At 40.5% G+C, this 17,487-nt stretch overlaps 1 protein-coding gene across 1 annotated transcript in view; it reads right to left on the bottom strand.

Annotated features, from left to right (window-relative positions):
- Positions 1-17,487, bottom strand: part of nup210 (nucleoporin 210) — a 178,097-nt gene that overhangs the window by 12,640 nt on the left and 147,970 nt on the right. The window contains 8 exon segments of the mRNA XM_034172768.1: positions 2,072-2,146; positions 3,205-3,324; positions 5,070-5,274; positions 5,386-5,636; positions 6,633-6,779; positions 6,942-7,056; positions 10,793-10,929; positions 12,812-13,032. Of these exon segments, the coding sequence (XP_034028659.1) occupies positions 2,072-2,146; positions 3,205-3,324; positions 5,070-5,274; positions 5,386-5,636; positions 6,633-6,779; positions 6,942-7,056; positions 10,793-10,929; positions 12,812-13,032 (1,271 nt within the window).

The following is a 17,487-nucleotide window of genomic DNA, read 5'->3' as shown; positions in this document are numbered from 1 at the left end:
TGCACATCACCCTTGTCCTTGAAAATAGGAACAAGCACACTTCGTCTACACTCCTCAGGCATCCTCTCACTTTCCAAGATTTTATTAAACAATCTGGTTAGAAACTCTACTGCCATCTCTCCTAGACATTTCCATGCCTCCATTGGAATGTGATCTGGACCAACTGCCTTTCCACTCTTCATAGCAGCCCTCACTTCTTCCTTGCTAATCTCTTTTACTTCCTGATTTACTCTCACCACATCATCCAGCCTTTTCTCTCGCTCATTTTCTTTATTCATCAACTCTTCGAAATATTCCCTCCACCTTCTCAGCACACACTCGTCACTTGTCAGCACATTACCATGTGCATCTTTTACCACCCTAACTTGCTGCACATCCTTTCCAGCTCTGTCCCTTTGTCTGGCCAATCGGTACACTTGTACCTTTCTCCTCTCCATCATATCAGCCAGCTCTCTCCCTTTACCAGTCATACTACCAACATTCAAAGTCCCCACTCTCATTTCCACCCTTCTAGTTTTCTTCTTCTCCCGCTGTTCGTGGCAACGTTTTCCTCCTCTTCTTCGTCGTCGTCTTCGCCCAGCAGTAGCCCAATTTCCACCGGCACCCTGTTGGGCAATAGCACCAGTGGCGGACGTTGTTAACCCGGGTCGCGACCGATCCGGTATGGGAATTCAATTCTGAGTCTGCATAGTTGGGTTGGCTTGTTTTACACCGGATGCCCTTCCTGACGCAACCCTCCTCATTTATCCGGGCTTGGGACCGGCACTCAATGTACTGGCTGCACACCCCATGTGGCTATACATATATATACATACATACACACACACATACACATACATACATATATATGGCTTGTCGCCATCATATACTGGAACTGATCTTGTTTAAGACCTTTGCTGTATGTTGTGGACCATCAAATTCACCAGATATTCCACTGTTTAAAAGGTTTAAAGATATTTGGGACAACATTGACACAGAAATACTCATGTTTAACACTGAATACTTATTGTGTACTTTTGTGTAGTTCTTTTATACAGACCCATAATTATGAAATTACAATGGTGTTGAGCACCGTTTTCTAATAGGAATTTTGAGATATTTCTACTGAACAATATTGGCAAATGTAAAAAAATGAGAGCCTTGCCCTGTAGCTTGATTTTTTTTTTTTTTTTTTTACATATATACATGGGCCACCCTACTAAGGAGGGGTTCTGTAAGAAGCATTTCAAGGTCCTGGAGTGGCCTGGTCAGGCTCCAGACTTGAACTCAATAGAAAATCTTTGGAGGGAGCTCAAACTCCAAACCTGAAAGATTTAGAGAAGATCTGTATGGAGGAGTGGACCAAAATCCCTGTTGCAGTGTGTGGAAACCTGGTGAAAAACTACAGGAAACGTTTGACCTCTGTAACTGCAAACAAAGGCTAGTGTACCAAATATCAACATTGATTTTCACAGGTGTTCAAATACTTATTTGCAGAAGTAACATACAAATAAATTATAAAAAAAAAAAAAAAAAAATCATACATTGTGATTTCCAGATTTTTTTTTTTTTTTTAGATTATGTCTCTCACAGTGGACATGCACCTAAGATGAAAATTTCAGACCCCTCCATGATTTCTAAGTGGGAGAACTTGCAAAATCACAGGCTGTTCAAATACTTATTTTCCTCAGTGTATATATATATATATATATATATATATATATATATATATATATATATATATATATATATATATAAACTCCACAGGGCAGAGCAGATTACTAATTACTAATAAACTGGAGACTGGATGACTGATTTGATGCGTTTCCATCTATGCAAGGTTCAAGTTATAAAGACAGAAGTGGCATTTCTTTAAAGAAATAAAATCTATTCATACTATGAGTGAATTACCCTGGGTGCCGTCAGCTTTTGTAATTAATCCTCAGTGGAGCTTTACAGCCGAGAAACATCTCAGACTGACAGGCTGAAAAAACATCTTCATCATTAAAGGCCAGCATTCAGCAGTTCATCCCTCTGAGAGCCTCAGTTCGGTAACAGCTGTAGTGGAAATGTGTCACGGCGAGTGTCGTACCTGAGAGGTGTGGAGACCTCTGGACAAAGGCAGGGTGATACGTTTGTTCCCTCGGAGAAAACACTGTGTGGCAGACTGCAAACGCACAATCACTCATTTCACAATTTTGGAACCAACAAAAATCACTCAGTCACTGCTTTAAACTGAGACTACCATGAACAAACAGGGTTCATTTTTCTTATGGCATTATGATAGCAATTAACCAATGGCCTCTTTATGACCAATAACGAGGCCACCTGATAGCTGCTGCTAATTTGAAGGGATTTTGCAATTGCATGCAAGAGGGTATTTATTAAAGCCTGACTAATATGTGTCTTATTTTATTTTTATTTTATTGAAATAAATTTTTTTATCATGGTTTTATCTATTTATGTATTATTTTATCTTATCTATTTTATTGTTATTATTGTTATTATTGCTATTTTCTGTGTCTATGCTTTTGTTGTGTAGCACTTTGGAGACTCGGGTCTGTTTAAATGTGCTTTATAAATAAAGTGGATTGGACTGGATAATATGCATTTTTGGGGCTGATACAGATATTAGTTCAAAATAAATAAATAAATAAATTTCAAAAAAATTTGGTAATGATTCCTAAGATGCTACTAACAGCCTTCATTTCAAACAGTTTAATTTTATGCTTTATGATAAATGCCTATAAAAGAAAAATAAAGGCCAAATATATGACTGAAGAAAACAACAACAACAATCTGAAATGTAAACAGAAATGCATATCATCTGCATTGTAAACACTGTACTGAACATTAAAAAAAAAACTAAAAGATAAAGTTGCACTGCAAGCATGCAGTAATGTGGTGGAATCACACTTGCAAAACAAAACAACATGCATTCTTTGTAATGAAACCATTTTCAACAGCCAATGCATTTTTTACACATTTATTCTGTAAAATAAGAGCTTTTGTATCAGCAAAGAAACACTAATCCTGATATGTTCATGAAAGGCTCATATCGGCCAATAATACTGTCCAACTGATGAATCGGTCAGATTCCCATTGCCTTTTTTTTAGCACTTTAGAATGTAGTTAAAAATGAATATGAAGCGGGTAGAAACGTATTAATACTGATTAATAAACATCACGCTCTATCCAGTATCTTCTAGAATTCCGGCGACTCACCGATGATGATGATTGCTGTTCCAGTCAGCAGAGCGAACAGGGTGAAGAACATCATCTGGTACGAGTCTATGAAGTTCTGCAGGGAGCGACCCCCCTCCACGCTAACTGGGGCAGCAGCTGCTGAAACAGAAGCAGCTGTAATAACGGAGTGCCAGACACTTGTCAAAGTGTCAAGACCACACAACACACCAACAAATATTAGCAAAGGCACAGAGGAAACTGCCGTCGTGAAAGCAGGATGATGCTTAATGAGTGTCTCGGCTATTTAATCGACATTTAAACACGCTGATTGGGTTTTATTTTGCCAAGGGGGTGAACGTTACCCAGAGGTGCAACAACTCTGAGCAAAGATGACAACACCATTTCAGGGCTGAAGATTAATGATGCACACTGGAAAAGCTGTAAAATCTGGCTACCTTCATACACAAGCACAGGCACCAGCCAAATTCTTCTAATTCTAATATGCTTTTCAATACCATCTGTGCGAAGGCTTCAAGGTTCACATGGCCTCTCAGCCACACACTCTCACACCACATGTGGCCTAAAGCTGTGTGACATCATGGACACAGTCTGTCACTAATTTAAGGAAGGCACAGTCAATGTGAGTCAAGCATCAATAACATCAGCAGCTAACAAGATAAAAAAAGCACACTGTCCACAAAACCACCACTCACAGCATAAAAGAGAGTCAGTGTCAAATTACGAAAGTACCGAAACTTATTTTAAAAAGTGACCTGTTGAAATTAAAATTAGGGATGACACAAAAATCACCTTTTCATGTTAGATACAATACCAATACTGGAACCTTCAGCATATGACCAACTCCAGATGTATCGAGCAGACCCTAAATAAACTTGTTTTTGATTGTGGGAGGAAACCGGAGCGCCTGCAGAAAACCCACAAAGAACCCATGGGAGAACATGCAAACTCCACACAGAAAAGCTGGGAAGCAATCGCACAACCTTCTTGCTGTGAGGAATCAGTGCTAACTGCTAATCCACTGTGCCGCCTACTAACAAAACATTAACTCAAAAACTGAAAAATATTCTACTCTCTCAAAAGGAAACTAAAAAGCACACAACATATCTCAGGACCAGATTTTGTTTTGGGTTTTTTTTTATTTTAATTTCCGATAACCCAATCCAGTAATTTTGGCGAATATCGGACTGATACCAAGCCCAATTACTGGACCTGTGCACTAGGGCTGTTCATGTTATATAGTGAAAAAATAAAAGTTGTGAGAGACTTCGGGCCACATGTTGTTTTTGTTCCACTTGGGGTTTTATAGATGCAGACCAAATCTGAACTCAATCAGATAAGACTTATTGGTCCCCCAGAGTGACACATTTTCCTCTCCCTCCGCTGGCAAGGCAACGTCACCCTAATGGGAGAAGACTCTGATGCCATTATTTTTCTTTTACAGGTTAAAGTGGTGGCTGATTGGTCACCCGGAGGAGAACATTACTGGAATTACTGGATTACTACATTGCTTGTTTGGGGAAAATTGCTGCTTCGGACATTGACCCTAAACAATGTCTGATTACAATAAAATTTGGCACAGATCTTTTATTTTATTAGTGGAACAAGAACAACATGTGGCCCAAAAGATTTTGTAACATTTAACATTCTGAACAAGTCTACTGCGCACCCCTACTTAAGATCTGTATAATATTAATTCATGACACACACAAATGTCTGAAACTATGATACATTTCAATTAAACTGAAACTGATCTTTTTTGAATTACAATCATTAAAAATGTTTGCTTTGTGGAGTGCGACAAACATGAGTCCCGCTCCTGTAAACATCCTTAGTGTCGGGATAACTTGGGGCTGTGACTTTGAGGCAATGAAATGATATACAACCTTGCCCGGCAGCACTGGGATCAGCCATGTGAATCACGGTGACTGGAATGAGGAGAGTCTGGCTGGAGGAAGTGCTGCTGATGGACACTGAGCCCGAGGACGCTGCCTGAGGGCCCACGGCACTGACTGTGAATTTGGAAAAACTGGGGAAACCTTGGTACACCTCCTTCTCATGGACAGCAATGCTAGGAGAAGTTGACACCACCTAATATTTGGAGAAAAGGCAGGTGTACTTTTGTGAACCTCGCTATAAAGATTATGCAAAGCCGAAAATAAGAACAGGTGCTTTAAATCAGCATCAGAGCTTGTGACTGACCTCCAGGTTGGACAGCGTTGTCGTGGGGCCGTAGACTGTGAGTTCAGCTGACGGATGCAGGTTTGACAGGAGGATCTCAATCTGGTCGGAGTACAGGCCTGGCTCTATGGGCAGGCTGGCACTGGCCTGTTCCCCGGAGAAAGTACTGCCCTCCAGGTTGGCCTTTACCAGCAGGTTGGTCATGGACATGGTGAGCATACGGGTCTGTTGGTCAGTTGTGGGCTGCAGGGTCATGGAGCATGTGTAGAACCCTGAAGTAAGGGTTCAGTGTTAGGATACAACATATGAAGGTGGTGTGAATTGGTACAACATTCTACAATAATTAAAGAGTTCAGTTAAAGCTGTGCGATGATGTAATTGCTGATGTGGCCACAAACACCTGCGCTTCAAAACTTTCCACCATTTTTTTTTTTTTAAATTGTTGTTGTTGCTGATCATCCTGATACTGCCCCTACTGCCCATGTGTATATTGCATCTTGCAGACGCACAGTGTGAATTTCAATGGATGTGCACAGCCAACACACCAAATGGATACAGAATACATGAGGCAGCCACCACGCACATACACACGTAGTTAAAAGAAAGCATATTTACACCCAAACTCAGTAATGTTGCATGGAATTGTCATGTCAAGCTCAACATGACACACACAAACAAAGGATGCAGCATACACTAAATGACTAGCTTAGCCTTTGTGTTACAGAGCAGCACAGAGAGCTGACCTTGTGAACTACATTTCACACAAACAAATTCTTTAAGATATCACATCGTCTCTTGATCCCTACAGTCAAGTTGAATTTTTTTGAGGTCTTTGTGAGGTGATCGTTTGTGCCAAGTTTCACCGTGATACATGAAGTCGTTGTGAATGTCAGCCTGCGACAGACTGGCATCCTGTCCAGGGTGTACCACGCCCCAAGCTCTCACTGCTGGGATAGGCCCCAGGTGCCCCCCGTGACCCTTAATTGGAGTAAGCAGGTGTAGAAAGTGGATGGACTTACTCAGTCCCCTGGTGGCCACAATTACAAAACACGCACAACAATGAGCTTCCATTTACAACATATTAATTACAAGACCTTTTCATTTGTTTACTGTCACTTATGTCAACATCCTGACATTTCAGTACAGACACAAAACAAGCGTGGAGACAGTCCAGGTTCACCACTGTTAAAATATGAAGATCTGTTGGACAGTGGAATTTGCTCTTGACTACTGCTAAGAACTGTGGTGTGGACTCGGCTCAGTCTTACCAATGCTGGAGTCGAAGCTGGTGTGTATTCTGAAGACATCAGTAGCAGGAAAGTCAATAATGTCACTGGTGAAGCTGATGTGGCAGCTGACAGAGGTTTCTGGCTGCAGCTGAGAAACAGCGTCAGTCTGTGCAGAGGAACACGACCCTGTCGAGCAAAGCAGACTGAAACAAGACGTACAGAAACTATGTGCTCCGTTACACTTCTTAGCAATTTATTATCACAGTGATGTTAGCAATGATCAAGCTGTTTACTTTTATTTTTCCTGTAGGACACTTAAGCTTAGAAAAAACAAAGTGGAGTTTGTACCAATGAGGTTGGTTCCTCTTTCCCTGGTGGTAAGCAGAACCTTTGTTTCCCTTCCGTTCCTGACCGGTGCTGCCTGCGCTCTAGCTGTTGTTCTTTCTGGTGTATCCACTACTACCTATTGAGCCATTTAGAAATAAACACGGGGAGAAAAAAGAATTCAGGCAAATACTTTGAATGCGTCACATTAATATTCACATCCACAATCAATTAATTGTTTACATCCATCAAACGGGCCTGACAGGAAAAACAAACATCATTAAGACACAGCTGAGTAGTTAAAATAACACCACTGCTTCCTCAGTCATTATCTCTTCTGACACCAATGAAAAACATTTAATTGATTCCATTAGCATGCTTGTGAACACCTTTCTGCTGGAGATAAAAAGAAAACTTGTAGAATCTCATCAATTCTGACATTGTTTAGAGGAAGCGTTCAAAGAAAACTGCAGGCTGATCCATCATTTGTGACAAGTTCCACAAGAGTGACAACACACACACAGTTACTCAAAGACAAATGTTTATCTCCTACCCCTGTAGTACTGAACATCACTTTCTTTAAATGTTATATTACCAGGTAGTGAAGTGCTGGTTAGCAGAAACAAGAGAGGTGTAATCTTCGAATAATCACAATAACACTCCAAACCTGTACAGAGTATCTCAATCATCTCACCATGACTGAAATACCATATTTACTCCATTAAATGCCCTGAGAGCCTGCTATTTTCCATTAAGGGGGGTAGTAGAGAAGCTTGAATCTTCGACTGGACTGGGTTGCTTGACGCGAGGACGTTTCGCTTCAAATCGCAGAAGCTTCCTCAGCTAAAATTCTTGCTCTGGTGGTCTGACTTCTGTCTTGACTCTTGTAGAGAAGAATAATCAAGAAGTCACAAAAGCTGGAGTTTTAAACCTAACCAGACCCCTCCTACCGAGAGGCAGACTGCTATAGGCTAGTGACTAAACAATAGCTCTAATTAGCACCTAATGTGCTCTAGTTAGCAACCTCCTAATGACAGGGCAGCTGTCCCTCCTAATGATGGGACGGACCCTCTCCTAATGGCTCCCTTGACGACTCTGCTGATGATGTGAATGACTCTTTACCATGAACAAAAGACTGAAACTGCTTTGACCTGAGTACCCCATTGTAAACAGGGGATAAAGCGTGTCTCAGACCCCCTCCCCGGTTAAGGCTGGGTTTCAAACATTTCACAAAGAATGCCTCCTTGACCCGTCTCTCAAACCATTTCTTCTCTCTGGCTAAGATTTTAACTTCCTTGTCCTCAAACGTGTGGTTAGTGTCTTTAAGGTGGAGATGAACTGCAGACTGAGGTCCACTGGCGCCCTCTCTGCGGTGCTGGTATAGCCTTTTGTGTAAAGGTTGCTTAGTCTCACCTATGTAGTGTTCGTTACAGTTTTCCTGACATCTGATAGAATACACTACATTGCTCTGTTTGTAACTAGGGATCCTGTCCTTAGGGTGAACTAATTTCTGTCTCAAGGTGTTAACCGGTTTAAAGTAAAGTTAAAGGAGGCATTCTTTGTGAAACGTTTGAAACCCAGCCTTAACTGGGGAGGGGGTCTGAGACACGCTTTATCCCCCGTTTACAATGGGGTACTCAGGTCAAAGCAGTTTCAGTCTTTTGTTCATGGTAATGAGTCATTCACGTCATCAGCAGAGTTGTCAAGTGAGCCATTAGGAGAGGGTCCATCCCATCATTAGGAGGGACAGCTGCCCTGTCATTAGGAGGTTGCCAACTAGAGCACGATAGGTGCTAATTAGAGCTATTGTTTAGTCACTAGCCTATAGCAGTCTGCCTCTCGGTAAGAGGGGTCTGGTTAGGTTTAAAACTCCAGCTTTTGTTGCTTCTGTTTATTCTTCTCTACAAGAGTCAAGACAGAAGTCAGACTACCAGAGCAAGAATTTTAGCTGAGGAAGCTTCTGCGATTTGAAGCGAAACGTCCTCGCGTCAAGCAACCCAGTCCAGTCGAAGATTCAAGCTTCTCTACTATGGAAACCACCTGGACAACTGAGAGCCTACACAGAAACATTAAGGGGGGTGTTTATTGAAGATCATTTGTGTGCACATGCATACATGCTGTATGAAATACAGCCTTACGGTACGTATGGACGGACATGCGTACTCAGTGATGAAAGTAAGCCACCGGGAAAAAAAATACTGAAGGTTTATGGCACAGGGCTGAAGGGCCGGAGGCTCGAAGCTCTGGTGGGGGGATCCCCCCCTCCAAAAAAATTTGGAATCTCAGATGCAAAATCAGAAATTTCAGATGCATTTTTATACCTATTTACTCACCAAAAGAATCTCCAAAAAAATTAAATTTTTGTTGTGTCAGGTCAGTTTTATATCATCACGATATAAGTTGTGTGAAAAGACTATTTTCCCATATTGGCAAGATGACAAAACTATAATACAGTCTGTCACATGGTGGAATTACGATTTGATAAGACCACATATTTGTATTGGACTGCCACTGTTCTCTCACTACATTTATCTAAACATCTGACTTCAGCAATTTCTGCTTCTGTAACAACTGACAGTGTCTTAAAATAAAATCTGATACACATAAAGCTGCATCTACTGTCCATTTAAGTCACAAATATAATGTGTTCTCAGGAACACTGATATTTCTTTAAATTAGATTCTTATTCACTTCTATAAATGGGAAACGCAATAACACGGATTTTTCCATCCAGTGCTGATGTCAGCATTTTTAGGAAACTCACAACTTAAGCGTCGTGCAAAATGACGCACAAACCTTTTTTACATCAATATCTGACTTTTACGAGTAGTTAAATATTTACCATATTTTCCTCCAGATGAATATATCACACCCAACAGAAGAAACCATAAAATGCAGACTTAGCAGGCTAACATATCACGTTATACGAATAACATCAACTGATAAAGAATTCCATTAAACATGACATAATAAGATAAAAGACTTACCACAAGTGTTAGCTTTTCCATATATTTGTAAATGATGATTTAAAAAAAGTCGGGTCAGCGTTTTGGTCCTTTTGGATCTCGGATCAGGATGTGAAAATGTGAGACTTAATTTCTCATTGATTAAGTCTCATCACAAATACAAACATCGTGAAGACAGACCACAGACTAAATCCGACACAGGCCAGGAAAACAAAAATAACCCGGAAAAAAACTTTCAAGTTTATTGGTGGTTTGCAAACCAACATGGTGCATTACAGCCACCAACTGTTTGGAATAACCTGGAAATGTTCATCATGTCAGTAAAAACCCGGATTTCCCGGAAAACGTCCATCACTGCAAGAAAAGCAGTACATAATCGAAACAAATGTTTTCCTGCATGCAGCAGCTGCTACACAATTACACAAAATGGCTCAGCGCAAAATTTGTTACCCTGCAGCCTTCAAGCTAAAAGTTGTGAAAGAAGCAGAAGAGAAGGAGAAGCGCCATGCTGCTCGGATTTTCTTAGTTGATGAGGAAACATGTCTGGGAGTAGTGTAGGAAACAAGGATAAGCTTGCAACAATGGTCAAAACAGCAAAACGACTGCCTGGTGGGGGCGGAAAGTGCATTATCAGGACACTGAAGAGGAGCTGATAAAATGGGTCCAAGAAAGGAGAACGGCGGGCATTCATGTGACAGGGAAGAGTTTGAAATACGAGGCACTGCGGCTGCATAAGCAGCATGGAAACCAGAACAGACTTGATAAAATCGCAATTTGACTACATGCAATGTGCCACAAAAAAAAAAGGGGGGGGGGTGCTTTAATGAAGTAAATATGGTAAAAGAATGTACCAGGATATTTCCAGTGAAGTACTGTCACCAACCTAGAACCCATCCAGGGAGTACATACCTCTCTGTAGGTTTTCAAAATACCAGGAACCTCATAGTACACAGTAACTGTGCCAGAGTCTCTGGCTACAGCTGCACCACTTTTAGGATCCACCTGAAGTACACTGTTAGCAGAGGAGCTCCATGTGCCATGACCACCTGGTGGGGGGAATAAACACCAGCGATTAGAAATTAGTGTCTCAAAAACAAAGCATAGTACAATATGACACAAAAAATGGACTGTGGATAATAAAAATCGAGTGCAGCCACAGTGATGCTTCTGCATAGAGATGTGTGACATAATCGCAGCAGTTTTTTTTTTTAATCACTGGGTATAGAATTTTATAAAACATGTCTAAGCTCATACTGCATTAAGGGCTCTGGTTCATAAGCTCTATGCTTATGATGTAGCTGGTGCCACCGTGCTCTCTGTGCTTGCTGTAGCTCATCAGTAGTGCTGTGGTGTTTTAAAACCATTATTTACTCTCTGCTTCACTTCAGATGCACACACACACACACACACACACACACACACACACACACACACACACACACACACACACACACACACACACACACACACACACACACACACACACACCTGAGTAAAGGTTCATATCTGAAGATATTTTTTAAAGCTAAAACTTTTTTTACAAAAAGAGAATTATTAAGAATAATGTATTTTGTAACAATAAACAGCCACCAGTCTTTCAAACATACAATCAATATTACTGAGTGTTGTAGTCTTAATTGGAATTGATAAGACGTGCACACAGAAATCTGTTATTTTGAAAAAATAAAAACATTAAGGAGCAGCCTGGATTGAAAGTTTTTTTTTTTTCTTCTTAATACACTACAGAGCCACTCAACTGTCAAACACATACATTAGACTTTAATGTGCTTGCATTATACTCTGTGAAAGTGTAATATATTCAGGAAAAGTATCGGAACTCCGTATTAGCAGATATTAAACAGAAAAAAAAAATTGATCAACTCACTCACTCATCTTCAACCGCTTAGCCGGGATTGGGTCACAGGGGCAACAGCTCCAACAGTGGACCCCAAACCTCCCTTTCCCTTCCTAAAATTTAGGGTCTTTGATGCCCAGGGATGCATTCTGGAAGATTTTTAATTACTATTTTCTCACCCCATTCCCCCTCAGTTTAGTTGTACTGATTAATGTGTGTCGTATTTGTATTTTCTTTTGCACATTTTCATCTTTTCTTTGCCTTTAACCAAAACTGATATCACAACCTACATGTTTGTTGGATAAGATTGCTTACCACAAGAGATGTAATCATTTTCATATTTTTGGCTTCTCTCATCCTAACTGACCTGATTTTAAGGCTAGAACCCCAAACAGATCTAGTAATTCCGACCTTATACATTACATTAAAAGATGATATTGCTTCACATCCCACTTTAGTTATGCAGAAAGTAAACTTAAGAAAACTTATTTTATATGGCTCATCAATTAAACTTAGTCCAGAACTATAGTAAACATCCAGAGAAGTACTGGTTTAGACATTTTAGTTGCTAAATAATAATAATATTAATAGTAATAAAAAAAATAATAGTAGTAAGTAGCAGTATGAAAAATGTCTTCAATCGTGGACTTTTAATCTCCCTGTCTGGATTGGCCCCTGGTTCGCAGTCTCTAAGCAGGAACAGTCAAGAATGTGTGTATTTATGTGGAAAACAACCTGATTGAGAGGTAAGAAGGTTTTATGAGAGTATTTTATATCATGCCATCCTCAGAAAGAGATTTTAGCCGTGTTTCTTTTTTTTTGGGGGGGGGGGGGGGGGGGGGGTGAGCATTAGTGCTTGTTGTTAATGGGTCATGGGTCTGCAGCTGTGTTTTTAGTTTAACCACAACGAGGACACTTAAAGACACTTGGAGCAGACTTTGAAAGATAAGTTTAAAAATGTTTGTAAGACTCTGCACGCTGTGTAGTTTCTGTGCTGTGAGACACTCAAAACACACCGCAAACTTCATCCATCTTTATTTCATTCACACCTGATCTTTCTCAAGACCACTGACCTTCTGGGCTGACAAACTGGGCAGAGAAGCAGACCACATCTCCCACCACCAACCTGCTCATTTCCTCTGGGTAGATAGCATGTTTAACAGGCAGTGGGAGGTAGTCTGCCATACCCATGTGTTCATGATCCCACACTGCAAGAAGCGTGAGTCCAACATTGACAGTCCTGACGGTCAGCGTGTGGTTCCCCGGATCGATGCCCACCTGTACCAGATCATCTCTGTAAGAAACAAATACAGTTAAATTATAATAAACAACAGAAGTGATTATGCCCATGCATTTTATCAGTTGACAGTCAACTAACTCAAAATTGTATCACCTCTCAGTAATTACAAAATGTCAGTTTCTTAGAATAAAAAAATAAATACTTTAAAGAGACTATATCGAAAAATACAGGCTATAAGTAGAAACTCAAATACCCTTTAGCCTTAATCACACCTAAAATCAACCCTTTTTTTTGTGAGCTAATTTTCTTTAAAGCAGGATAGCGTCAAAAACAGAATAAGAAACAAGGTAGATGAATGAGGGAAGCTTTGAACAGTCCCAGCACAATTCTGAAGGGGTTAAAATCTTCTGTGGATGTGACTGGAGAAATTGGGCAACTTTTATGAGCTATACCGGTAATTGAGTCTTAGAAGTGTCCATCACTATTCTGCTTTGTTTTCACTATTTTTTTAAATTAGCTTGCTCTCAACAAAACTACCATTTGCCATCACCTTTTCCATTTACTACAGATTTAAATGAACTCCAATTCAAAATTCAGTGACTTAGAAATGTTCATCTCCAAAAACCTGGACCCTGAAATCATCTGTAGAAGGGCACTTCTAGGTCTGTAGAAGAAAATATGTGCTTGGCTTGAAATTTATATTATAATAGCCAAGTGGCCTCTGTCTGCATGTATGTGCACGTGTGTATGGCTTCGTTCATGGAGAAACTGGGGAGAGCTGATGCTTGCCATTTGGTATGCTTATGTATTTTGAGTCAAGGATGAACACTGCAAAAATGGAAAGTTGATAGGACTAATATTTTTAGGGAAATCAGTGATATTAGCTAACAACAGTGAACAATGGACATTGTACTGCAATGCACTATGGGAAGTTAATACAAACAGGGGATGTTGCTCTTATTTATAAATCTAGGTTTAGCTTATTAGCTGTTGGGGGTTACAAATATCACTCATTTGAGCATCTGATTCTCCGCTCTGCTCAGGATATTACACATTGCCAAGGTCAGAAGAATAAAAATCAGTCGTATTACTTTGTCACTGTATATAGGCCTCCTGGCCCATATTCTGAATTCTTAGATGAATTTGGTGCATTCATCTCTAACTTGTCAACTAGTGTAGATAACATTCTGATCATTGGTGACTTTAACATTCATATAAATAAGCCTTCTGATCCCCTCTGGAAATCATTTATGGAAATTGTGGATGCATTAGGATTTCGGCAATGCATTCGGGATCCGATGCACATTAGTGGAAATACCCTGGATCTGGTTCTCGCACGTGGTATTGCTGTCACAAATACTGACATCATGCCTCTTACATCAGTGGTGTCTGATCACTCACTTATTAAGTTTACAGTTTCGCTGCCGTGTTTAGTGGAACAACAACCTTATATATTTTTACGGCGATGCATCAACTCCTCAACTAAGACTGAACTCGAAGCTAGACTGCCTGATGTCTTAGCTTCACATCTGACAACTACCCAGTCAGTAGACAGACTTGTGGATAGTTTAAACTCAGTGCTCAAAACTACACTCAACATGATTGCACCACCTGTGTTAAAACCGCGCTCCCCAAATCATAGTCACCTTAGTTCAATGATTATCTGCGTGACCTCAAGCATAAAGCAAGAGGTCTAGAACGGAAATGGCGTTGTTCAAAATTAGAAGTATTAGAAGTATTTCATCTTGCGTGGCGTGATGATATCTTAGACTATACTATACTCGTAAGCATGCATTATTGGCTACGCTGATTTGATCAACAAAAACAAGCATAACTCAAAGTTCTTGTTGGACACGGTGGCAACACTTTTGCATAGACAACCACCTGTAGTTCGCTCTCCTTTTACAGCACAAGATTTCCTGGATTACTTTGGGAAGAAAATAGAAGACATCAGGTTAAACATATCCCGGCATGCCTTAATCCAGCCACTACACCCTGCTATTGATGCGGGCGCCACTACTGAGGTATTACCTAGATTTACAGAATTTGACAGTATCTCACTAGGCATGCTGACAAAACTCGTAATGTCAAACAAAAAGCACAACCTGTTTATTTGATCCTATACCAACAAAACTGTTTAAGGACCTGTGGCCCACCCTTGGGCCGACTGTGCTGGAAATTATTAATCTTTCTTTAACTTCTGGATCTGTTCCTAAATGTTTCAAATCTGCAGTGATTAAACCATTACTTAAGAAACCTAATCTTGACCCTAGTGTATTGACAAACTATCGGCCGATATCAAATCTATCATTTTTCTCTAAAATTCTGGAAAAAGTGGTGTCACAGCAGCTCGTAGACTATCTTACTGAGAATAATCTCTTTGAGCCACTGCAGTCTGCTTTTAGAAAATATCACTCCACAGAGACGGCTCTCACTAAAGTGGTGAATGATCTTCTGCTTACAATGGATTCGGACACCACTACGGTTCTGTTGCTGTTAGATCTCAGTGCTGCATTTGATACAGTGGATCATCATATTCTACTTGATAGGCTGGAAAATCATTTTGGGATTAGTGGGAGTGCTCTTGCATGGCTGACGTCATACTTGACCAGTCGTTCTGTGTTTTGTACAGTAACACTACCTCTAACCTTAGTGACATGAAATTTGGGGTTCCACAGGGGTCTGTCTTAGGCCCCCTGCTTTTCTCCCTTTATATAGCACCCCTTGGGCACATATTGCGGCATTTTGGGATTACCTTTCACTGCTATGCAGATGATATTCAGTTATACATACCGATAACTGCTGGTAATCTCGTTCACATAAAATCCTTAGAAGATTGCCTTGCAGCAGTGAGAAGTTGGATGTCTAGAAACTTCCTACTTTTAAACTCTGATAAGACTGAAATGATAGTTCTTGGTCCAGTGAGACATCGGCATCAATTTGACCAGTTAATGCTCAGCCTCGGCTCGTGTATCATACGTCACACTGAAGTGAGGAACCTTGGGGAAATTTTTGATCCTTCGTTGTCCTTTGGCCTCCACATTAGAAATATTACTAGGACTGCTTTCTTCCACCTGCGAAATATAGCGAAGATTCGTCCCATCCTGTCTATGGCTGATGCTGAGACCCTGATCCATGCATTTATCTCTTCTAGATTGGACTACTGCAATGTTCTATTGTCTGGTTTACCGCAGTTTAGCATCAGGGGTCTCCAATTGGTTCAAAATGCTGCAGCCAGACGTTTGACACGAAGCAGAAAGTTCGACCACATTACACCCATTTTGGCATCCCTTCACTGGCTTCCTGTCCAAGTGAGATCAGATTTAAGGTTCTGCTACTAACCTATAAAATTATTTATGGACTGGCACCCTCCTACCTAGCTGACCTAATTAAACCTTACGTACCGGCCCGGGCTTTACGTTCTCAGGGTGCAGGACTACTTTGTGTCCCTAGGGTGAATAAGAAGTCTGCGGATCACAGAGCTTTCTCTTATCATGCCCCTGTTCTGTGGAATGATCTCCCTGCGTCAATAAAACAGTCAGATTCTGTGGAGACTTTCAAGTCCAGACTTAAGACGCACTTATTTTCTTTTTCATATGGCTAGCATACTGGTACAGTTTTGTTTTACGCTTTTTACTCTTTTAATTCATTTTATCAGTAATTGGAGCGAGCCGCGGCCTCAACTTTACCTAAATTCTGGGTCTTTTAGTGAAGTTTAGGGCTAGTGGCCGGCGATCACCTTAGTATTTCTCTGTTTTTCTTGTTGTTTATGGCTGACAAATTATACAGTATTTCTTGTCTTTCTGATGCCTGATTCTGTTTTTTCTCTCTGTTTAAGGTGCACCTCCATCCAGAGATGGGAGTTGTGTTCATGTTGGCGATCCTCCTGTCCTGTGCGCCAACAGCATTTCTTGTATATTCGTCCGTGAATTGTTCTGTGAACTGTACTGTAATTTATGTTTTGTAGCATGGCTGAAGCAGAGGGTCACCCCTTTGAGTCTGGTCTGCTTGAGGTTTCTTCCTCAGAAGGAGTTTTTCTTTACCACTGTTGCTCTGGGGGTTGGTAAGGTTAGACCTTACCTGTATGAAGCGCTTTGAGGCAACTCTGTTGTGATTTGGCGCTATAGAAATGAAAATAAATTGAAATTGAAAACTGAAACAACACTGTTAAGCTAACGGTTTATTGTGTTTTTGTAGTTCACTTGATTTAGTCAATTTAGTTGTGTCATATTGCCGTTATCATGACTGAAAACTGTACTGTGTTTGATGTCTTCCACCACAGTCTGTTTGTGCGTGTGTAAAAACAGAAGCACCTCTTTGCGTCAGAATGCAGAAAAGACAAAAAGCTCTGCGTGCATATGATTTTGAATATGGACAAACTGGGGAGAGCCGACATTTGCTGTTTGTTATGCTGGACCCTGAAATAATCTGTAGAAAAGCACTTCTAGGTCTGTAAGAGAAAATATGTGCTTGGCTTGAAATTTATATTATAATAGCCAAGTGGGCAAG

Source organism: Thalassophryne amazonica, chromosome 6 (genome assembly GCF_902500255.1).
Source record: "Thalassophryne amazonica chromosome 6, fThaAma1.1, whole genome shotgun sequence".
Classification (NCBI taxonomy): domain Eukaryota; kingdom Metazoa; phylum Chordata; class Actinopteri; order Batrachoidiformes; family Batrachoididae; genus Thalassophryne; species Thalassophryne amazonica.
The sequence above is the reverse complement of the archived record's forward strand: the minus strand, read 5'-3'. Positions and strand labels throughout refer to the sequence as shown.